The 24,843-nt window shown below is 48.0% G+C and overlaps 1 protein-coding gene across 1 annotated transcript; it reads right to left on the reverse strand.

Annotated features, from left to right (window-relative positions):
- Positions 1-649: 649 nt before the first annotated feature.
- On the reverse strand, positions 650-7,654 carry LOC150039244 (uncharacterized). The gene is made up of 7 exons (XM_090327915.1): positions 7,502-7,654; positions 6,683-6,898; positions 6,250-6,353; positions 5,764-5,800; positions 1,820-2,017; positions 1,485-1,715; positions 650-709 (listed from the first exon to the last, which is right to left on the reverse strand). Exons 1-7 carry the CDS (start codon positions 7,652-7,654, stop codon positions 650-652), a joined length of 999 nt encoding a protein of 332 aa, XP_090184041.1.
- Positions 7,655-24,843: the final 17,189 nt, after the last annotated feature.

The raw sequence follows: 24,843 nt of genomic DNA on the forward strand, positions 1-24,843 counted from the left end.
TCCATGAGGGCAATAGCTGTGCAGCAACCAGGGCTGGCTTGGGCCTGGGGTCTAAGGCTGCCCTTATGCTGCCATACCCTGATGGAGGGGTTGGTTGGTGAGGACACTCTCTCCTGCCATACTTCATTTTTTGCTAGACCTAGAGGCTTGAAGTCAGGGCCTGAGTACTGTCTTGGGGCTTTCTGAAGGCTAGAGTTCTAACAGCACCACTTCTGGCTTTTTTTTTTACCTATGCATATATTTCCAAGGAATCGAACCCTGGTGTTCTTGCATTCTAGACGAGCTCTCTACCCCAGGCCAAACTCCTGGGCCTCTGCCCACCTTCTTATTTGCCTGTCCTAGCTATTGGTTTAGGACTCACTTTGATCCTGTGTGATGATCTGCACCAGCTCTAAGTCTTCTGGCTTGTATCCACGCACCTGGAATTTCTTCATAGCTTTCATGATGACGTCTTGGTCTTCTCCTGGTTGGTCACGTGGGTTGGATCAGGAAACAGGCCCTGAGGACTGGGTCCCAGGGATCCCTCCGTGAAGTCAGTATCCAGGGCTTCTGTGGAACCATCTCAGTGTTAAACATGAGAAATGCCATTGGTGTCATGAGTGTGTTTTAACCCTTCCTTCCTGAAGAGGACTCCATGCATTGAAGTTGATTATTTAGTATTCTTAGAGTTTACCAGCTCTTCCTGGATCTGCGTTCCAGGTTTTGGCCCCTGAGATTTAGTGGAATACACAATAAACTCCAGAAACCCCAGGCAAGGGAGGAGCCAGCCAAGTGCCCAGTGCCTGCTCCTAGCCAGGTCTGGGGTGAGTTGGAGGATGCAGTAATTGACAACACCCCGTGGAGCCTTCATCAACTCCCCTAACACTGAGAGTCCAGGAGAGAGGAAGTCGTTGCCTCCCCAGATGAGTGCTCATGACACCTGTTCTCATTCCTGTTGGTGAGAGGACTGAACCAGATGCAGACACCAGACCCAGCATGAGGAAGGAGGGGCTCTGAATGTCATCTGCCCAGTTGAGTAGCTAGAAGAGCAGACATCTCTCTCTCCTGTGAGGAGTTTACTTGTGAGCAGATCTTTTAGCTCCATCATCTGCAGCACCCTGCCTTAGACATTCCTCATCTACCCAGAACATAGGATCCCTATGTCTCGCTGTCCTCCAACCCAGATGTGATTGTCAGAAGAGCCTACTAAGTAATGTGCGAGGATTGTCTGTGAGACAGTAAACAGTCTCAACTGGCAATCGTGTTCATTCACTACTAATCTTGTGATCAAACACCAGCCTTTAGGTTGTTTCCTGGGGAAAGTGAAGTATCTAAACTATGCCCTCCAGATCCTAGGATTTCCCCAATCTTTGTCCGCATTCTTCCTCTCAGTCCTCCTCACTGACCCTGCCTGAGGATCTATTCTTGCCTGGAGACTGGGCATAATTTTCCCTCCCTCTTTTGTAGGTCAGAAGAGCAGAAGGAAATGCTGCCGCCCAACTCACCTCAATGCTTTTGCATAGACATCTGTTTTCCACAGGCAGCACCACCCTGATGACACACGAGTCTCCCAGCCTGAGATGGGGAGGCACAGATGAGCTGTCACTACTCTGCCCTGAGGTGCCACTGTGAGTGTTGGCTGAATTGGTGTCCATTGTGCTGGTGTCTGTGGGTGAGGATTGGCTGGCAGAGGCCAAGCTGGTCACCCCAGTGGACCGGGAGGAGGATCCCTGGACCTGTGGATGCCAGCAACATCAGGAGAAGTCCAGGTTTCCAACCAGGTCTAGGGCTTTCCTCTCAGGCAGTGGAAAGCAGGACTATGGGCAAGACAGGAAGTCACCTTTTTCGGGTCTCCTGAGGATGTTTGTGAGATGCTCCTGATGAGCTCTGGGTAGGAGCTGGAGGAGGGAGCTGACTGCACATTGCTGTCTGACTGCATTGCAGCGCTGTTTGTGCTGCTCATCTCAGGGCCACCCATGTCCTGATCCATCCACTTCAACTGGGAGCTGCCACTGGTACTAATTGCAGCACTCTGGGTCTGGTGACTTTAAAGAGGGGTCGGCTTACTGAAGGAACTTCTCTCAGGACACACACAAGACCCTAGACCTCAAACACTGGGGACCTGAATCTCCACTCCATGATCTGGGTCAGTTAACATTTTCCCATTCCCTTATGTGATGGATGAATCACAGAGCCAGAACTCAGTGTAAGCAGAGGGACAGACACCCCAGAGAACTGAGTGCCACACCTGGCTTCTCAATGGAAATGTCTCATTCCCACAACCATCCCATCATCTTCCCTGGCTCTTGCCCATCAGTGCAAGGTCCTTCCTGCTTCCAGGCCATCCAGAGGCTGAAGCGCTTCTTGGTCGGAGGGCTTGCAGTGTCATTCTGTCCCGGGGGCTCCAGTGTACATGACAGGTCATAGCTAGGCAAGGGGTGTGAGGTGAGCAGACCAAATTGAGGCTTGGGACCTCCCAGCGTCTGCTTAGAATTCAAAGCCTACCACCCACCTGGTCACTGCCCCTAGGGAGTGTAAGTCCTCAAGTCCAGACATGTGACACTCAGGCTGGCACCACATCCTAGTGACAGGCCAATCTCCCTGTCCTAGTGCCTCCCAGCTCACCTGGCCTCCTCGTTGAGCTGCTCCAGGCCCCTGAACCAGCCTAGAAACTTCTCCTCTGGGGTGATGTGTTCATAGCTGCAGCTTGCCTGTAGCTGCTTCAGTTGCTCCATGATTGCATATTCCTGGCCAGGGAGAGCATGAGGAGAGTGGAGGGCTGTGCTGTGATGCCCAGGGGAAGACCATTCACCAGGCTTTGCTCTGGGAAGCCTCAGTGCATCAGGGTGCTGTGGCTCTCATAACTGTGTCCACACTCATTCACAGGAAGCTCTCCTCTCCCACTTCACATTCCCACCCTGTCTTCGGGAAAAATCTGCACTCTGAACCAAATTTCCCTACCGGTCATGGTGACTGAAGCTGACTCTGCTGCTGGTCCCCATCCAGCCAGGAGGGCACCTGAAACTCACCTTTCTCAATTTCTCAAAATGGATGACTCCCTCCTAGAAGGCAGAGAACAATGTGAGGAGAACCCCACCTTTCCTCCCTTCAGTCCTCCCTGTCAGGGGCTGGTCCTCTTCCATGGGACAGAGGGCATCTACATGTGCCTGTGAACCAAGTCCTAGATGGGACCTGGACACATCTCCAAAGAGGTTCTGGGATCATCTTGTCCAAACCTTCTGAGGACATGGGGAGACTGAGGGCTCAGCTGAGCCGGACTCACAAGTGCCTGCTTGGCCTGTCCTTTGTTTTCCACTAATCCCAACTGCCCACTGTGCCCAGAGGAACTTGAGTCCCAGCTGTGCTATGTGCCCTAGCTCCCTGTCCCAGCAGCTCTGGATGTCCCTTCTTAAGATGGATGCAGTGATATCTTAAGAAACCCTTCACTGTGCCAGAACTCAGCACACATCAGGAGACTTTCTGTCCCGACCCCAGCAACTCAGTGATGCCCAGACTACTCACATCCAGGAAGTCCCTAAAGGCCGTGTCGATCAGTCGGAAGTCTCCCAGGAAAGTTTTCAGGTAGGGCACAGTGCCCTTGATGTGAACCTGTGGAATTGGATGGGTTGATGTGCCATGGCCTAGGACCCCATTGCAGGCTTCCCCAGACAGCCTCCATCCTCACAGGGCCTTTCTTATCAGAGTCACCTGAGGACATTCTGGCCAATCTGTTAGAGCCCCTTCTCTGCACTTGGGATAATAAACAGTATAAGGGTGGCATTGACACCTCCCCAAGTTAGGGAGCCTCTGAAGGCCACCTGCCACACAGGCTTTGCCATGCTCGGGCTTCTACTCCTCCTTTGTCTCTGGCAGCCACTCAGGACAAGGGATTATAAGAATCAAATCCCATGTGTATGGAGCTATTTCAGTCAGGGGAACAAGGGGTAAGATGAGCAAGCAGACCTCTCTTCTCTTCTCTTACAGGCACTCTTGGTGCGTTCAGGACACAGTCACTCACCATGTCCTCAGCCTGCCTCTGGCCTCTCTTGGCCTTCTTCTCCTTGGGGGCAAAGTCACCAGGCTCCTGTCACAATGGAGAGCAGAATTCCTGAGACATGTGTCCTCTCAACCTTTGTCCCTGACCTGAGCATGGATGGTGCCAAAGCTAGTGCCACCTGCTGCTTTGTTCTGGTTAAGTCTCTGCCTCAGCAGATCTGTGGGATGCCATGCTGTGAACTGGCCTCTCTCTGCCTGCTTCCTCATCTGCAAACTCTGCAAATAAATAACTATCCTCTGGGTGGTATGGCATCCAGTGGTTTCTCCCACTGTTGTTGCTGCCCTGAGTCTCTGTGCCAATGCCTTCTCTGGACTCCTGGAAATTTGTTTCTCCTCAGTGTCTCATCAATCATCCAAATTCCTCAGTCTTCATAGGTGACAGGAGGGGACCGAGGAATAGGAAGGGATGGTGGCCTGTCCACTTCACTGTAGGCAATCATAGAAGAGACACTCTAACTCTGTGAGCAGGGTCCAGTCAGTGAGTGCTCCCATAATTATCATGGGCCGGAGGGTAGAAGAGTCCAGGAGGGAGAGGATTACGGACTTTCAGCTAACTTCCTAAGAAAAAGTTCTGGATTTCCTCACCTAGGGGAGGGGCTCTGAATCATGAGAAAGCTTCTGTCCCACAAAGCACTTCCCTATGTGTCTGTGCCCTGGCAGAAATCTTTCTCTATGCATCTGGGTGGGGAGTTCCCCAGATATACTGTAGTGGATAAGCGGGTCAAGGCATTGAGGAGTGCAATCTGTAGCCCTTCCCACTGAGGCTTCTGGAATCGTGTGTGAAGGAGCTCAGTATGTTAGAATGTAGAGGTAGATACATCTTTTCCTTTCTTGATCTGTGTGGGTGACTCTATCTGAGCGACTAGTTCACTTGGGAGGTTTCATGGTTGAGTCTCAAGGTTTGGGCTTGCAGTCATGTCCAGCTGAGATTTCAGGGCTGAGTGAACAGTGCCTGGCCTCCCTTGTCAAGAAAACCCCCAGCCACCTTCAGTTCCCCTGTCTAGTCCTTCTCTGTGTTTGTATGGCGGTGAGCAGCATCTGCTCTAGGGAGAGCACGGAGAGACCCAGTTCCTTCAGGTAGACATCCTGGCTCTGAATGTTAAGATCCAAACCAAGTGTGTGCTATGTCTGTTTGGCTCCAAGGACAGCTGTGAAATATCCCATGGCAGAGCAACTCACTCCTGAGCAGTGCAGCTGACTTACATACCAGGTACTCAAGAGCCTGAGATCGAAGGATCCCAGTTCAAACCACAGTCACTGAATCTGTGAATTACAATCAACTCCAAACATGGAGTGGGCTTGTGACTGAAAATGAAGGGCACTGAGTATTAAAAACTGTGGACAACAGCCATGCCCTGAGTTCAAGATCCAGAATGGAGAGAAAAAAAAAACAGGAAAGCATTTCTTTTTGGAACTGGATCCCACTTTTGCCTTCTTAGCCCTGTTTTTTCTGACCCCTTTCTCTCTACCTGAAAGAGTAGCACTTTGGTACGGAAGTAAGAGCATGAAGGAGGGGGCCGGGAGTTTTGCCTAGTGGTTAAAGTGCTTGCCTAGCATGCATGAAGACCCGGGTTCGATTCCTTGGTACCCCACATACATAGCAAAAAGCCAGAACTGGTGCTGAGGCTCAAGTGGTAGAGCCCTAGCCTTGAGAAAGTCCAAGAACAGTGCTCAAGCCCTGAGCTCAAGCCCAGGACTGGCAAAAAAAAAAGAGCATGAAGGAGAAACGATCTCTGACAGTTTCTGGTATATCTGCATGCTGTCTCTGTAGGAGGGACAGAGAGAAGTGACAAATGGTAAAGTGAGATAGAAGGGAGACAGGCTTGGTTTTGTTTTAGAGCCAGGCCTGCAAGTTGCCTGAACAGGAGGTTTTCAAATGATTGCATGAAGCTCCCAAGGACCCAGGAGCTGGAAGAAATTTCTCCTTCCTGTCCCAATGGAGTCCAGCCCAGTTCTATTAGACAACTGTGCTCAGATTTCAATTGGACAGAAATGTAGAATTACCACAGAAACCCTGGACAGCTCCTCTGGGTCTCTGTCCAGCTTCAGTGAGACATTGAACTGAACATTTGCCGGTGCATGAACAGGCATAATGCAGGCACTGTCCCTGTTTTCCTGGCTAGCAGCCCAGGTCATACCGGCTTGGCTGTGGGGCTGGTGTTGAAGCTGGCTAGTCCCTGTGTGTGCACAGCTTCTGTGGAGAGAGGGACCCACCTGGAGACCTCTTGCCATGTGCTGTCCAGGCGCTGGATGGCGCTGCTGTGCAGAGCAGAGAGGATGGCATGGAGGGAGGAGAAGTTCCTGAGGACTCTGCATTCCTGCATGGGAAGGGGGTGTGAGAATGCATGCTACTGCTGCCACCTGATGCCTTGCTGGCTGGGCTAAGCCAGGGTTAGTACAAGGATACTGGGGAGCTGCTTACAGGGTTTCTGGGGGGAGAGTTGGCTGACCAGGCCTGGGTGAAGTTGCCCCTGAGTCCTGAGTGTGAGGAAGGAGTGAGCACCATTGCATGTGTGGTATGTGGGAGTCCAGACAAGATGGCCCTGGGCAGGAGGCCCTGAAGTCCACACAGGGCTCTGAGCACATTGGCACACCTCAGAACATTAGACCCTGAAGGGAGAGTCTCTAGGTAGCAGCTGTGTCTTACCATGGCCACCGAGATCCAATGCTCTAGCACCCTTGCCCTGGAGCAGGGCTGCATGCTGTGGCCCCCTAAGCAGGTGGTGAGCACGCAGGAGAACACCTGGTCGAACTGTGTGAAGGTGGCCCGGATGGTGGGGGCCAAGTTCTCCATGTCATGTCTGTCCTTCTGGGAAATGGCAGAATGCAGGCAATGGTGGGGCACCACCTTCAGGAACAGCTCCTGCCAAAGGAAGGAGTGTCTCATTGCCTGGCCCACAGCACAGTGCCCAGCCCCAGATTGGGTCCCATAGTTGGGCTGAGAACTCGGGCTGTGTAGGGGTCTCTGAGGCTTGGCATGGCTTTGTAGGGATATCATGTCGCTTCGCAACCCTGGAGGGCACCTGAGTGTCCCTACCTAATGTCAGGGTCTGCTGTGCAATGTGACTCTTCCTCCTTGGCCTAGGCCGAATTTCTGCCCTCCCCAAGTCACCCCATGCCTGTCCTATGGTGCATATCCACAGAGGCTGCTTCTGAAGAACTTTCTGTTTTCTGCACTAGGCTCTGGCACACACACCAGAATCCTCATAATTGCTTGGGCTCCTGTGGTCCCTGCCAAATGCGGAGGAGCTGCGATTCTGGCTGCACCTCTCCACGCATAGCTCCTGGGACACAGAGGTGTCATGTACACTTTAGTGTCTGCACTTAAGAGAGTGATGCTAGGAAGCGTGAGCCAAGGTGAAGATCAGGCTGGATGAAAGCTTGGGCTCTAGGGGAAGGAGGAGGATGAGAATGCAGCCATGCACAGAAGGAAACCTCGTCCACCCTTCCCTGCCCAGGGCCTCACCGAGTCCATCCTGGTGAGCTGCTCAGCCACCAACAGGAGAGGGAAATCTAAGACCTCATTCTTCTCCTTGTTCAGTCCCTCCCCTGTGCTCCCTGAAGAAGGACAGGAAGATCCTGTGAGGAAAGCATGCCGGGTCCTATTTCGATTCTCCATATATTAAGGGGTCCCACCCAAGCTGTGGACCAGGTCCTAGCTTGTTGCTCCCCAGGATATGGATTCCAGGCTTCCTTGGGAGTCTGCCATGAGGCCAAGTTTCAAACTGGCTCCCAGTCAGCAGAGCAAAGGAGGCTGGCACTGCATGTGACATAGCCTCAGAGTCCCGGAAGACATGGCTGCCACCCACATCTGATGCTGCTGCTCCCATCTCATGGTACAGTAGAGTCAAGGCTGACTTTGGGTGTTGGTCTAATCCTGGTAATGTTCCTGCAATTAGGCTGCATGCCAGATCTTGGAGCTCAATGCTGCCGTCTTCTTATACTTAGACAAACACTGGACTAATGCTAGAGCTGCAGGAGAAGACAAGGCCCTCTCCACGGAGGATTTGTCCTGAGTCTTTGATAAGAGAATAAAGACCCTCTTCCCTTTGACTTCCCAACCTGGATCCCTCTACACATCCACATTTTCAACTTCTTTGAACAATCTCTATGTTCCAGTGTCTTTCTTCTTCATGGCAGAAGGCCTATATTAGAGCCTTTCCACCCTGTTATGGCCCACATTCATCCCGCCTCTTTCTTCTGTCTTCCCACCCAGTTTCCACACCATCAGGCTGTGTCTGGCTTGGCTCTTGGGTCTCCATCTGACCCAAGAGCAGTTGTCCCGGCTCTCCACGTGTGTTCCAGTCATGTGCCTCTTCAGATGAGCCAGCAACTGCTTGAGGCAGGCAAAGTGTGCAGGCTGGCAGAAGTCCTCCCCGTACTCGTCCAGCCACATGTCCAGGATAGAAGAGATGGCACTAGGGGAAGATGGTGGGCAGCAGAGTCAGAAACCTGACCAGCGGCTACCCCAGACACTCTCAGCACTCATTTGAAACATGGACATCAGTATCTCCCCAAGCCAAGCTTCTTTGGTGGTGGAGGTAGTGACAGTGCTCAGGAATCAAGGAGGGATTGAAGGGAATTCCAGGGAGCCAGCACCCAGTCATGGGATGAGCAACTCTGCCCTCTCCAGGGAGCTCCCCATACTCCTGCAGCTCTCCAATCCCTCCCCACTGCATGGAGTCTCCATGGGGTCTGTTGTATGCCTGGCATGAACTGGCTGCTGGTGCACATCTACTGGGGACTCTGCTGACTCCGTTCCAAGAGCCACACATGGGCTATCTCCCCATCTCACTGTTCTCTTGGTGACCCAGCCAGGCCTTCTACTCTGCCAGCCTTCCTAGGGTCAGTAGAAGTCCTAAAACATGACATCAATGCTCTAATCCTGTTTGTGAGGCCATGGTGAGGACAGGCAAGGCTGGGCATCAGGGGCTTTGGAGAGGATGGGTTGGCACAGGGCGCAGCTCTGAGTTGAAGCCTCCACCAGTGATCCCAGCAGCACTGCCGGTCATGGGTCAGCCTCCTCCTGCATACATATGCCACACTTCAACCCTGTGGTGAGAACGTCAAGATCTCTGGGATCCTGAGCTTGCCCACCACGCTACACTCAAACCTGGCTCCACTCTGCACACAGATGCCCTCCTTTGCGACCAAAGTCCACTCACTTTCTGAGTTTGTCCTGTGGCATGTCATCCTGGCTGGAGAAAGGCAGGATTTCATGCTGTGTAGAGGAGTCCTTGAAGGCCTCACCTCTACTGAACCTGTGGAGGAATTGGACAGTTACTGGCTGTCTCTTCCTGTGTTTTATCCAGCTTGCAACAGTACGGCTTATTTGTGCTTTCTCCCTACAAACATGTCCAGACTCGTAGGGGCTTCAACCTCTATGCAATGGAAAGGCACAAGCCTTTTCTCCGTTGAGAATCCTGTGGGCCAAGGGTCTCTCACTCTGCCTTCAGCTATCCCTGCTCTGTCTACACGTAGTTGAGGAACCATTCTCCAAACAGGGAAAGTCTGCTTTGTCTGAGGGCTCAGAGTTTGGAGGCAGAAAGCTGTGTCCTGAAGAAGAAGGTCACAGGGCTGAGCCTACACTACTAGGGAGCACACAAGGCATTTCCCATGGCCCTGGCATAACTTAAGATGCTTCTCTGCCCACCCCCACTCCACAGGATCACAGTAGCCCTGAGAGTTGTGCAGGTCATTCCCAGGGTCCCGTGGAGAAGAAGAGCCCACTGCCCTTGCAGTTGGTACTCACGTTTGGAACAGCAGGTCCAGGACCTGTTCGGTGCTGGTGAATTTTCGGTAAGTGGAGAGGAAGGTGGGGATGAAGAAGTGTTCCCCGGTCAGCTGGGCAGGCACCAAGTGTTCCACCAGCTGCGGCAGGGTGCCTGCCCTGCAGCCCTCATCCTGGCTTGGAGCTTTATCCTGGAGTGGGACCAGGGGAATAGTTTAAGCTGAAACTAGGGAACCAAAGAGGACTCTGACATACAGTCCAGGGAATTACATTAAAATAAGTTCCTATTTTCTCTATGTCTGTCTTGCTGTCTCTGTCTCTGTATCTCATTTCCTGTCTCTCTGTCTTACTCTCTTGTCACTCTGTCAGTCCTTCTGTCTCCATGTCTTTCTGTCTGTATGCCTCTCTCTGTGTCTGTGTCTGTCTGTTTGTCTGCCTCTCTCTGTCTCTGTCTCTGTCTCTGTCTCTGTCTCTGTCTCTCTCTCTCTCTCTCTCTCTCTCTCTCTCTCTCTCTCTCTCTCTCTCTCTCTCACACACACACACACACACACACACACAAATAGACAGAGGAAATGGTGAGCTGGTAATGACTGGAGACTTAGATGTGGTGGGCTTTCCAGCCACTTACTGGCCTGGGCCTCCTCATGTCACCTGTGGGTCCAATGATCCAGAAGTTCTCACTGCCAGGACTGGCCTTGTTTGGACACACGTGTGCCAGGCACCCTCTGCACTCTTCCATGAGGCCTGAGCCTCTCCCATTTCAGGAAAAACTGGCAAACATCTCCTGAACGTCTGCTAGCCACACAAGTGAGTGGTGTGGGCCTTGTGTTGACTGTGGGTTCCAGGATACCAAGGTCCTAAGTTCCATTGTGAGGCAGTGAGGTCATCTGTGGAGGTCCCTTCAACTGACCTCTTCCTTCTGACACTCTCTCTCCAAAGGTCCCCTTCTCTATCCATGTGCTGGCTCTGAGCAGGATACAGCTGTCCAGTGTTGCCCCAGCACCTCAATTCTATGGTCCTGGGGTAGACCTGAGTGGAGTTGACACCACCCTGGAGGAGACACAATTGGGTTCTCAGCCTCATGGGACCCAAACTTAAACCCCTTTTCTCTCAAGTCCCACTCTGCTCTTCACTTGTCTTCTAAGACATGAAAGGGGAACCTTAAGATGAAGATTTCTGAGAGATGCTATGGACTCCCCAGTGGTCAGGCTTCAGGGTCAAGTCTCACCAGTTGCCATGCTTCAAGTAGAAAATCACTGAGGCTCAGGCCAAGGTGCTCTGTCCCTGATACACAGTTGTTGTCTACACAGGGCACAACCCCTTCCTTACTGGGACTGGAGGACTGACACCTGGGTAGAGCATGCGTGAGTGTGGGCCAAGGGAAGTTTGATGTCCTCATTTTGTGCCTGTCAAGAGTGGGTTTGGGGAACACTGTATTTCAGTATGGACCTGTGTGGCCATTTCCTGGTCTGGGAAGTGTGTTCTGTCATGTCTCTCCAGCCACAGGGACCTCTTTCCTACCTGCTCCTGGACACACGTGTGCTTCTGCTGTCTTCCTGGTGCCTTCATCGCTCCCCCCACATTCTCCCACTTATTTCTAGAGCGTTTGGCAGGGGCCTGAGAGACTGAATGCACATCTGCCCTCAGGAGTGAGGTGGAGGACTGGGCCCCTCCTTCCTGCTGGCGGCCAGCTTGCAGAGGACCCCATGCAGCCCGCAGGCTCTCCCAGCTGCGGTCACATAGCTTGGATCCCATGAGCACCTGAGCATTATCAAGGTCTCCAACCTTTCCCTTCCTGTCTTTAGGAATTTGTACTCAGGACCTGGACGTTGTTCTAGAGCTCTTTTTGCTCAAAGCTAGAGTATTGCAGCTTCAAGCCCCATGTCTACTTGTGGAGTTTTCAGTGGCTATGTGGCAGGAACATTTCATGGGGACTTTTCTGCACAGGCACCGTGATCCTCTGATCTCAGCCTCCCACGAGCACCAACCAGGCTCTCACTGTATTTTTTATCACTATGTAAAGAAGTTACATTATTTTCACAGATGCGTAGAATGGTTAGTTACATAGGACATGTGTTGAGTTCTTTTCCTTTTCTCCAGTGTCAATCCTTCCGCAAACTATCAGTTTCCTGCTTCTGTTTCTACATGTGACTTGTGTAGATGTCTTTCAATACAATGTCTATTGAACATCACTGATGGACATTTTCACACTTTTGTCCTGAGTTCTATGTTCCTACCCAAGATACACACAAAAACAAATGTACAGAAAGAAATAAGAAAACAGAATCAGCAAAACCCCACAAGAAAAATATGTTTTTCTATACAGTGTCTTTCATAGAGATATGTTTCTGAGTACGTATATATACCTATTGTTTAACCCATGTATACATCAGTATATAGCTATGTATTTATATATATATGGCAAACTGATAAGTATATTGGGTAATAGTTTTGTCATATGTTTCAGCGTGGTCTTCACAGATGATTTAGTTGGGTTATCCTTTACTTTGCTGAGAGTAGATTGTTAACATCTATTGTTGAACGGAGCCATCATCTTTGGTTAGCCTTAAGACACTGTTTTAAAGTGTACATAGTTGATGGGCCGGGAGTTTGGCCTAGTGGTTGAGTGCTTGCCTAGCATGCAGGAGGACCCGGGTTCGATTACTCGGTACCACATACATAGAAAAAAAAGCCAGAAGTGGTGCTGAGGCTCAAGTGGCAGAACTCCAGCCTTGAGAAAGTCCAAGGACAGTGCTCAGGCCCTGAGCTCAAGCCCAGGACTGGCAAAAAAAATAAAAATAAAATAAAGTGTACATAGTTGATTCATTGGTTTGTGCATCAATGTTTATTTACCTCTTCTTGGGTGTTTTCCCCTTAGATCATTCCCTTCATGAATATGCAGTGTCCTTCATTGTCTCTTTCCACTGGTTTGAATCAGAAGTCTATTTTATGGTGTAACCTCATACAAACCCCACATTCAGCCAGATATGAGCCATGATGTGCATGTTTGGTATTCTTTTAGGCTATTTGTGTATCATGGCAGTGGATCATTGTTGGAGAATGTTCTGTGTGCAGCTTCTTGAATGTGAGTTTCATGGTCATCTGGTGACATACTCCTTTGAGGCCTATTAGCCCCATTGGCATTATTTGAATTCAGAAATATGTTTGTCCATTTTCTGCAGTGAAATCACTTTTCTAGCAATTATTGGACTGCATAGAAGTCAGCATTACAGGACATCATAAGACATGGAACATCTGTACAAGAATGAAGCTTCTTTAACAGTGGAAGGGCCTACACACTGAGGAGAGTCATTAGATCTAGGGATACTGGAACTCTCGACTACATAGAGCAGCTGCTTTCTATCTCCACTATGTTACATCATACCCTTGAGTTTCTTGAGCACACACACACACACACACACACACACACACACTTATATATACTTATATATTTGTGCATCTCTCTCTTCTATGGATATATGTAGGTGTCAGAAGCCTAGACTGAATTGCCAAATATAATTTTTTTCTTTTATCAGTCTGGATATCTTTAAATACATGCTTGGGAGCTGTCCTTAAACTTTATTTTTTCCTATGTTTAGAGCTCTAGCGTTTGAGCCACAGGGTCACTGCCTGCTTTTCTGGAGTAGTTATTTGGGGTTTAGTGTTTCCTAGAGATTCTGGCCAAGGCTCTACCTCTTGTTTCTCAGCACCTCTTTGCAGGTTTTCCTGTTTCTGTTGTACTGTGGAGTTGAACCTAGGGATTTGTGCATGCCTGGCAAGCATTCTACCCCTAGGCCACATTCCCTGCCCTGTGCATTTAAATGGAATACCATGTGTTGTAGGTCCAGTGTATATTCTCTGCAATTCCAGTGACATTTTCTGAGAGGCTGCAGTCCTGTGTGGGTGGGTGACCTCGGGTCTCTTGAACCACATGCCTATGGGATAACCACCATTCATAAGGAGGATTGGAGCAAGGTACCCCTATCCCATTGAATATCCTCCATACTCAACAATGTACTAATGAGGAGTCCAGTTATTGAAAAAAGAACAGTGATTAAGGTTTACAGGCTCGTGGGGTTGTCTATCTTAAGAATAAGGTCTCGGGTTCAATGCATAACAAAAACAAGCAAACAAACAATCCAAAAGTCATCTGTCCTGCCCTGCTTTGATTCATTCCTTTTCTAAGATGAAAGGAAGAGGCTCATATAGTGAATGATTGTTGTCCTTAATGTACTATGTTGTCTCTCATCTCCTTTGCTGTCCCTTGGGCATCTCATATTGTTATAGTATCTCACTTTGTTTTCTGACATATTGAATTTATTTGTATTTGGTTATTTGAAATTTGATAGAGAAAGGGAGAAAACCAAGACGGGGCGGGGGGGAGGGTAATGGGTACTTAGACATGTGAAAGGGTATCAATGTATGTAAATTAATGCACCTTCTATCTGGCAAATATCTTGTAACCCTTTTATTAATTACAATAAAAATATAAAAAATACGTACTTTGGGTGTCAGGATAAGTAAGTAAATGAATGTATAATAAATTAATTTAAAAAAAAAGAAAGAAACAGGCTCAGTGACAGCGGCTTATGCCTGCACTCTAGCTACTATGGAGTCTGAGATGTCAAGGAGATTCAAAGGCAGCCTGAGGTGGAAATTCTGTGAGAGTTACATGTCCAAGTATCCACCAAGTGCCATAGGAATGTATGTCTCATGCAGTATAGTACTAACCTGAGACAGGAAAGCTGAGGGGACTCTAGCCAAAAGAACTTACCCCTGGCAATGTTTGTTTTCCCTTAGGATGACTTTCACCTGGCCTTCCCTTTTGAGACAAAGCATACTCCTTAAGCTTCCTCCTGAGTAGTGTGTCATCACATGTTTACACGAGTGTGGATTAGCCAGAGAGTCAACGAATATGAGTACACATCTCTGATTTTTGTTTGTCATTCATTTAGTATGCATGCACGTGACTATTGACAAAGCATACTTAATAGCTCTATGCTAAAAAAAAAGGCACATGGAATAGGCAAACATAGGGTCAGGTGAATTACTTAAAGAATTATTAACCACACATACACACAAGTACACACACACACACACACACACACACACACACACACACACACACGGAGAGGAGAGCCGTTAATGACCAGGAAATTTCCATATGTTCAGCTCCCCAGACTCTCACTGCCCTGAACCTCCCCATGTCACCTGTTGGGTCCAGTAACAACATCTCCAGAAGTGTCCACGGGCAGGCCTGGCCTTGTTTGGGCACACGTGGGCCAAGCACCCTCTGCGCTCTTCTATGGGACCTGAGCCTCTCCCATTTGAGAAAAATCGGGCAAAATCTCCTGTACATCTGCTAGCCACACAAGTAAGCAGTTGGGGGCTTGTGTTGACTGTGGGTGCCGGGATACCAAGGTTCCAAGTTCCACTGTGAAGGAAGTGAGGTCATCTGTGGAGGTCCCTTCAGTTGAGCCCTTCCTTCTGACACACCCTCCCCAGATGACCCCTTTTCTCACCACTTGCTAGTCCTGAGCATGAACTCATCCATTCACTGTTCTAGCAACTGTTCAATACTACTCTCCCCAGGTAGACCTGGGTGCAGCAGCCACACCACCTTAGAGGAGATACAGATGGGCTCTGTGCCTCCTGGTGCCCAGTCCTGTATCCCTTTAACCACAATTTCCAATGTTCTAAGCTGGTGACTTTAAAGAGAAAGAACAGGGCAATGGAAATTTGAGGAACCATAAAGATTGTATGGGATGCCCAGTGGACAGGCCTCAGGGCTAAACTCCACCATGTCCCAAGCTGCAAACAGGAAAGCACTGAGGCTCAGCCCAATATGTTCTGGCCCCTGACACAGAGTCTCTCAGTGTACAATCACAAGCCGGTCCTCACAGGGCCCTGAGCATTGAGGCCTGGCTGAATCCTGTCTGTCTGATGGAGTTAGGAAAATTTGATTTCCTTCAAGTGTGTGGCTATCAGCAGTGGATTAGGGGACACTACATTTCAGCTTGGAAAGGTGATGTCATTTGCAGGCCCTATGATATTCCTTGGACACCTGTCCCTTCATGCCCCCTCATCTACACTTACCTCTGTACTGGGATGTTCCTATTTATGCCTCCAGTGGAGCTTGGAAGACAGATATGAAGTGGTTAATGTTTGCGTTCATTCCTGGTGCCAGTTGTGAGGCTTACATTCTGGTTCTGGGCACTGTCCTTGAGCTTCTTGGCTCCAGGCTGGTACTCTGTCACTTCAGCCACTCTTCCACTTTTGACCTTTGAGTGTCAGGAACTTTTCTTCTGGAGATGGCTTGGAACCTCAGTCTCCACATCTCAGCCCCTGAGAAGCTATTAATACAGTGGTTCCTTATTGGCGCCTGGTTTCTATAATGAATTTTCACTGTTGTGTATCACATCTCCTTTTCCTTTCAACTGCTGGACCCACTGTTGTCGTGACCTTCCTGACAGGCCAATATCTGAAGGTCCTTTCCCGGACTCTATGTCATAGACCTTTGCGTGGCCTGCCAAGGAAAATACAAGCAGTGATGATGTCCCTCAGTTGATGAGTGGATCAACAAGTTGTGGTATTTGTACACAATGGAATTCTATGCTGCTGTCAGAAAGAATGACATCGCCCCATTTGTTAGGAAATGGAAAGACTTAGAAAAAAATCATATTAAGTGAAGTAAGCCAGACTCAAAGGAACTTAGGCTCAATGGTTTCCCTCATTCGTCATAATCAGTAGAAACCTTGGGCTCTCCTAGCAGAGATCTGCAATAGAGCAAAATCTTGATACATAAGGCCATATAGTATGAAGCTAATTGAAAGGACCTCCAGGATAGTGAAACAAAAGCCATATAACGAATGATTGTTGTCCTTAATGTACTATGTTGTCTCTCATCTCCTTTGCTTTCCCTTGGTTATCTCATATTGGTATAGTATCTCTCTTTGTTATCTGATATATTGAATTTATTTGTATTTGGTTATTTGAAATTTGATAGGGAAGGGGGGAAAACCAAGACGGCTGGGGGGTGTGGGGGAGGAGGGAAATGGGTACCAAGACTTGTGAAAGGGTATCAATGTATGTGAATTAATGCACCTTCTATCTGGCAAATATCATGTAACCCTTTTACTAATTACAATAAAAAATGAAAAAAAGTAAGGATTTAAGCTAGGAAATGGGTATGTAAAGTTCCAGGAGAAACCTTGCCTCCATATCCTGAAGGGTTCAAGAATGAACACAAGTACAAAACAATAACAACTCCCTGTGGCTTGTGTTCTTTCATCACTTTAGTTCATGTTTTGTGACAGCCGTTGTTGCTGACACCCTGTATGCGAAGGGTAGGTAATTCGTAATTCAAGGCTATTTCCAGACACTTTTCTTCTGAAAACCCTTCTGAATCCTACACCTGGCTCTCCCACATTGCTAGTTTTTAAAGTCCTGGAGAGATAAAAGAAACCATGGTGGATCATTGTAGCGGTGCCTCTGACCTCTTCTCTCTGCGAACAAGTAGTGCTGCTAAATAAGCAGCACAGACATTGGAGTGCTTTTATAACTATGCTGGGAAACATAAGCTAGATCTGAACCTGAAAATGGAGTCATTTTCAAGATCCCTGAAAATGAAAGACCAACTCTAATTGAAGTAGCCTGATTGCAAGCAAGTTTTGGCTACTATGCTCAACCTTCTTTCCAACAAGCTAAGCACACCATAAATTATTCATATGTGTCAATGAGATAGGCTGGTTGTCCTGATGAGATTCTGGCTATGGGGCCATATCTAATTCATCCTCAATTTATTCTAACAATAGAGTACTCTTACCCTGATCAGGGCCTCATGTCCTTGGAAAGAATTTTCCCAGATATGGATAAAAAGCTGCCCTTCCCCCTGCCTGAGCCTCCTGATAGCACTATACACTTAGAACACAAGGTGGCATATAAAAACCTTTCTGGAACTTTATGGAGAAATTGCTGATTCCATCCCTTTGCAAGCCAGAAAGAATGGATGTTAGCCAAAGATCCAGTCCAGAGACCCCCAAGAAGGCAAGTGACTTAGCCCAAACCTCACTATTTTGAAGGACCAGACTTTGCAGGATCAGTCAGGTGTCAGTGCCTCATACCTGCACTCCTAGATACATGAAGTGAGGGGAAACACAGCTGAGTTCAAAGCCTACCTGAGAAAAACATCCTTGGGACTCTTTTATAATTAACTAACAAATAGCTTGTATGGTTCAAGAGGTAGAGTCCCAGCCATGGGCAGAAAAGCCTAGCAATTGATACTGCAAGGCCCTTGTATCAACACACACACACACACACACAAACACACACACACACACACACACACACACACACACACACACTATTTTGCAAGACCCAAATAAGTCTTCTCACTATCAAATTCAAGTTCATTCCTTCAAATGGTTTGTTTCTAAACCAAAAGAAAATAGTGAACAATGAAACACCTTTTCTCACCTAATGAAATTTTACAAATGAATTTACTTCTTCCACCACCTGAGCACTCCTCCCCTCTGGTCTAGACAAATGACAGTGGAGTTACTCTGATTGTAAGAATTGTCCCTGAGGAACCACTGGAGAAGCACATGATTCCCAGGTAGTGGGGGGTGTGGAATAAACTGAACTAAGGGTCCCAGAACAATGCATCTGGTTTCTCTCTGCCTGGCCATAACTCATAGCTGCTAAGCCTGCCCTTGTCACTTCACGCATAGCTTCGTTGATGCTGGGGTTCTTCCTGACTCCTGTTTTACCAGTTCCACCCTGGACTACAGTCCACACACTTAGTCCCAGTCCTGGGAACACTTGAACTTGGCTGGCCATATCGTTTTCTGCCCTACTTCCTCTCTGTCTAATAGCTTGCCTTAGCTTCTCCTGCTGCCATAAAAATCTAACTGCATCTAACTGGTTTTCAATGTTAGCCCTTGGCCATGCATGGCTCAGCACTCCTTTGCAGGCAAGTAAATTTCTTATCTATTCACCACAGAGGTAGTCTAGCCATCCAGCCCATCTTAGTTTTCCTTGTAGCCTGCCTTTTATTGTTCTAAAAAAAAACTGGAGCTCAAGGTCACCTTCACTGCAGTCCAACAAGAGTAGGAAAAGAAAACAATCCCAATTTTGCAGATGAAAATCTGAGGCCTCAAAGATCAGTGCTGAGAAATGACAGAGATGGAATGCTGGCCCCGAAGCCTGTGTTCTTAGTTAAAATCCATATGACCACTGGTGACTGTTCCTGGAGCTTCTGTTAGAAAGCAAAAATGGGGGGCCAGTAGGTTAGCTTAGTGGTAGAGTGCTTGCCTAGCATGCACAAAGACCCAGGTTTGATTCCCCAGTATCACATACACAGACAAAAATCCAGAAGTAGGGGCCAGGAGTTTGGCCTAGTGGTAGAGTGCTTGCCTAACATGCACGAAGACCCAGGTTCGATTCCTCAGTCCCACATACATAGAAAAAAAAGCCAGAAATGGTGCTATGGCTCAAGTGGTAGAGCTCTGACTTTGAGAAAGCCCAAGGACAGTACTCATGCCCTGAGCTGAAGCCCAGGACTGGCAATCAAAAACAAAAGCAGAAACCATCTGGCATCCAGTCTGCCCACTGCCCTTCCTCCTACTACAGAACTTCCCTTTCCTCCTCTGCCAGTCTAGACAGTGAGACTCTTATCTCCAATTAAACACTAAAAAGCCAGAAGTGGAGCCATAGCTCAAGTGGTAGAGTGCCAGCCTTAGTGAAAAAGTCAGGCCCTAAGTTCAAGCCCTAATATGTGTATACATATATATATATATATATATATACATATATATATACATACACATACAGGTACACTACATTCATACACACAGAGATCAATATTGGATAATTTTACTTATGTGAGATAACTAGAATAATAAAACTCACAAGACAGAAGAAAAAATGGTTATGTTATCTGTCCCTGAAATAACATTGCCTAAGATTCCACCTCACTCCAGTTAGAATGGCCAGGATCAGGAAAACGAATAACAACAGATGCTGGAGGGGATGTGGCCAGGAGGGATCACTGCTACACTGTTGGAGGGAGTGCAAACTCGTTCAACCACTATGGAAAGCAGTGTGGCAGTGCCTCAAAAGGCTAAACATAGAACTCCCCTATGACCCAGCAATTCCACTACTTGGCATTTACCCAACCACCCAGAAACAAGGACATACTAAACCCACTAGCACAACAATGTTCATTGCAGCACTATTCACCATAGCAAAGATATGGAACCAACCTAGATGTCCCTCAGTTGATGAGTGGATCAACAAGTTGTGGTATTTGTACACAATGGAATTCTATGCTGCTGTCAGAAAGAATGACATCACCCCATTTGTTAGGAAATGGAAAGACTTAGAAAAAATCATATTAAGTGAAGTACGCCAGACTCAAAGGAACTTAGGCTCAATGGTTTCCCTCATTCGTCATAATCAGTAGAAACCTTGGGCTCTACTAGCAGAGATTTGCAATAGAGCAAAATCTTGATACATAAGGACATATAATGTGAAGCTAATTGAAAGGACCTCCAGGATAGTGAAACAAAAGCCATATAATGAATGATTGTTGTCCTTAATGTACTATGTTGTCTCTCATTTCATTTGCTGTCCCTTGGTTATCTCATATTGGTATAGTATCTCACTTTGTTATCTGATATATTGAATTTATTTGTATTTGGATATTTGAAATTTGATAGGGAAGGGGGGAAAACCAAGACGGGTGGGGGGTGTGGGCTGGTAGCATAGCCTAGTGGCAGAGTGCTTGCCTAGCATGCACAAAGCCCTGGGTTTGATTCCCTAGTACCATATACTCAGAAATAGCCAGAAATGGCACTGTGGCTCAAGTGGCAGAGTGTCATAGCTTATGACAATGAATATACTCCTTATGAGTATATTCAAACTTGTCATCTTAATGTAAATAAGGCTTCGTGTTTACCTATCAAAACATTGAAATTGATCAATGACTTGCTGTGACTTGCAGAGTTCTGTAATTAACCACTTCATAACTTAATATAAAATTTCTATTTAGTGTTTGCTTTTAACCTTTAGTGTTTGATTTTCTGCCTGCCCCACAACCCCCAGATATCTCCCAGATTCTTGAGCACTCACAACAAACACTTAGAAACCGGTCCTATGTACTCTCCACAGACTCAGGAAATGCTTTGTTCTTTGGATGAACAGCACATCATCTTAAAGGAAATGACACTGGGCATTTTTACACAGAACTTATAAAGCTTCAGAGAGAAGCTTAAAGAAGTTGTTTGTTCTGGATCTTTTCATAAAAGGTTTTTTGTTTTATTCTCCCCACTCCCAATTTTAAGGTTTTCACATAAAATCCACAACTAGACAACAAAGATCACTAAGGGGCTTAAGGAGAACCTAAATGTTTTCTTGAACAAAAGTGGAACTATCTTTTATTTTAACTCATCATCTCATAAACAGAAATGTCCAGGGTATGGCTTTTAAAACATCCGTCCCTTAGTGTCTTGCTTTGCTTCTATTTTAATGTGTCGGAATTAATCTTAGACAAAATGAGCACGTTTGGGTCATTTAAATAGCATTCTCTAAGTTGTGAAAACTAGCACATGCATTTGAATCTTCAATTCATGGTAGTTAATTCTTTAGTAAACATAGTTTTGAAAATGTTTAAGGACATTTACCTATGCAAATTCATCATCACAACTCAGGACCCCATCTGAAATGGCTTGGGTTATACATAAACTCACTATAAAGTAATGAAAAGTAATAATGATGGTAATAAAACTAGATGAGGTTTAAAACAATAATGGCTATTTCAATTAGAACAAACACACATGGCTGTAATCCTAGCTACCCAAGAGGTTGAGATTAGAGGACCATGGTTTGAAGCCAGGGGGCAGAAAAATCTGTGAGATGCTTATCTTCAATTAACCACTCAAAAAATGAAAGTGGAGCTGTGACTCAAAGTGATAGAGCACTAGCATTGAGCATAAAAGTCAGGAACAGCACCCAGGTCTTGAGTTCAAGCCCCATGACTGACAAAAACAAAAACTCTTTCCAAGGGGATAAAGCGGGAGAAAATCATGGGAAGGGGTAACAATGTTCAAGAATGCACCTTGGGTTGGGAGTTTGGCTTACTGGTAGAGTGCTTGCCTAGCATGCACAAAGACCCGGGTTCAATCCCTCAGTACCACAGAAACATAGAAAAAAACATAAATGGGGCTGAGGCTCAAGTGGTAGAGCTTTAGCCTTGAGAAAGTCCAAGGACAGTGCTCAGGCCCTGAGCTCAAGGCCCAGGACTGGCAAAAAAAAAAAAAAAAAAAAGAATGTACCCACTACCTGATGAATGTAACTGTAACCCCTCTATACATTACCTCAACTATATTAAGAAAAATCATTTCCACAGGTCAAGTATTTACCATAACATTTTTATAGTATTAATTCATTTCCCTTTAGAAATAAAGAGCATACAATGTCTTTGAAATTCTACTAATATTTACACTCCTTGGATTTCAGTTCTATTAATATTTATTTATTTTTATTTATTATTTATTTATTTATTTATTTTTGCTAGTCCTGGGCTTGAGCTCAGGGCCTGAGCACTATCCTTGGACTTTCTCAAGGCTAGAGCTCTACCACTTGAGCCTCAGCACCACTTCCAGTTTTTTTGCCACAGGAGTCCCTGTGAGCAGGAACCAAGCACAAGTAGCCTCAGCCCCGCCCCGCCCCGCCCCCGCCCCGCCCCCGCGGAAGGGGCAAGGGGCGTGGCCTGGGGAAGGGTCCTGGTTTGGAAGTCGCGGGGTGGGGGAGCCCTGGAATTCTCTCCTCCTGAAGTCAGGCGTCCCGGGCCGGCTCCGCAGTCCTCCCTGCCGCCTGCCGCCCCGCGCCCCACGCCTCGCGCCCCCACGCCTAGGAGGTGGTCCGGGTGAACGTGGAGAGCGGGAGGGCCTCGGCGGGCGTCTGCTCCGCCCGCTGCCCCCTCTCCGTCCGGGCCAGAACCGCCGCCACATGGACCCCTGCGAGCGCGGCTGGAGGGCAGGTAAGGACCCCGGCGCGGCCCCGCAGGCGGGGACTGCCGACCCCGCTCCTGGCGGTGCTGGGCCCCTGCGCCCTGCTCCGGGAAGGCGACTCCGCGATTGCCGCTCTCCACAGGCCCGGAGTCGGGAAGTTGGGGAGAAACTTCTCCCCTCCCCCGGCCCGGCGGGCGTGTGTCTTCTGCCCGAGCTACCTGCTTGCCGCGGCCGCGGTCCCCGCCCCACCCCGGGCTTCCCGGTCCCTGCCCGCGTCCTCCGGGGCCTCGTGTGCCCACCCCGCCCCCGACGAGGTGTGCGTGTGGGTGGGGGAGGGAGGTTGGGTGGGAAATGTGTGTGTGTGAGTGGGGGGGGGGCGTTGAACCTTCATTCGGATCCCCGAGCCCGATCAGGGGTCGCGGGGAGCGGCTCCTTTCTGCCCTGGAGAGTGGACCGAGGTTCGCGGGCCGCCGGGCTCAGGGGACCGCTGAGCCGGGCTGGGAGGACCTGGGCGCGGGGACGAGCGGGGGTGGGGGGCGAGCTCCGGGCGGCCCGGGTTGGATAGAAAACCGCAACCTGTGTAAAGTTTTCCTTTGTTTTGCCTGGGGGGTGGGGAGATCCACCCTTCCGCGGCCACTTGTGCGGCACCAGGCCGCTCCACCGCCTCCCCTTGTGTTCGGTTTCGGTCCACATGGGCTCAAGGAAATTTGTTTTAAAAGTGTGTGTGTGTGTGTGTGTGTGTGTGTGTGTGTGTGTGTGTGTGTGTGTGTTTGTCATCAGGATTAAATTCAAGGCCTGAGCTTTCTTGCTCAAGGCTATACTTCTACTTCTGGAGCCACACTTTTGCCTTCTTAGTGGTTAATTAGATATAAGAGACCCATGGACTTTCTTGCCCAAGCTTGCTTGAACTATGATTCTCAGATCTCCTCTTCTAGAGTAGCTTGGATCACCTGGCACCTGGTACTACTTACTTTTGAGATACCGTCTCACTTCTTTCCCAGGCCTGCATCTAGACCAGAAATAGTCTACTTCAGGGTATCTGTCATAGCTGGTATAACAGATAGGTGCCACTATGTCCAAGTTCTTCCACTGAGACAGTCTCATGGTCTTTCCTGCCATGGCTAGCCTCTAACTGCAATCCTCCCATTAGTAGCTTCTCACAAAGCCAAATGACAGGTTTTTACCACTGCACCCAGCTATGGGGTTGAGAAGGGTCTCATGACCTTTCCTTCCCAGACTGACTTCCACCCACAATCCTCCCATCCTTAGCCTCCTGCGTAGCTAGGATTACCAGTGTGACCCAATGCACCCAGCTAAACTACTGATATATTTAATTCCACACACTCAAATACATTATATAGTATTAAAAATTAACATATTTATGTTCATTTATTTATTTAAAAACCTGACAACTAGAGTGAACTTGGCAACATCATGGATGCTGGACAACAGCGGTGAAAATAAATGAGAATTGAAGAGCTAAACAAATCTGGTCCTCATTCCTGCTCTTCTGGAATGTTTAGTTAAAAATTATGCTTAGTAACAATTCATAGACAAATAACAGCCTTTAATCAAGACATAAACTAGGAAGAGTGAAGAAGCCCAGGGGAATGAAGCAAGTTGTAATAAGCAGAAAGTATTTCCTGGGTCTTGTCAGATGTGCCTAAAATGGTCTGAGCATTATTGTTGAGGTCTAGAGAGAGGGCACAGTCCCCACACAATCGGTACTTCAGGAAGAGGTGCCAAATCTAAATTTAGCCTTTATGGCTTCCATGGGTTGGACACAATTTCCTGGTCAGATTCCAGTCAACATGTCCCCTGGATTTTTGTTCTTGTTACTGTTGATAGCTGGTACCCCTCTGTGAGATTTTATTCCTCCCCTTCCTTGCACACTTGCTCCTGTTTCTCCATCACAGATCCGCCACGTGGGGTCTTGAGAGGACAATGGGGAGCTTCTGGGTTCTGTGTGTGGCTCACTCTCCTCTTCCATCTTCCATCTTGAGATGTCAGCTCAGGAGATCACAGGTCAAAGGCTTATTTCCAGCTTTGGCATCGTAGAGTTTTTAA

This window comes from Megascapheus bottae, unplaced genomic scaffold (genome assembly GCF_031878675.1).
Source record: "Megascapheus bottae isolate mThoBot1 unplaced genomic scaffold, mThoBot2.hap1 HAP1_SCAFFOLD_110, whole genome shotgun sequence".
Classification (NCBI taxonomy): domain Eukaryota; kingdom Metazoa; phylum Chordata; class Mammalia; order Rodentia; family Geomyidae; genus Megascapheus; species Megascapheus bottae.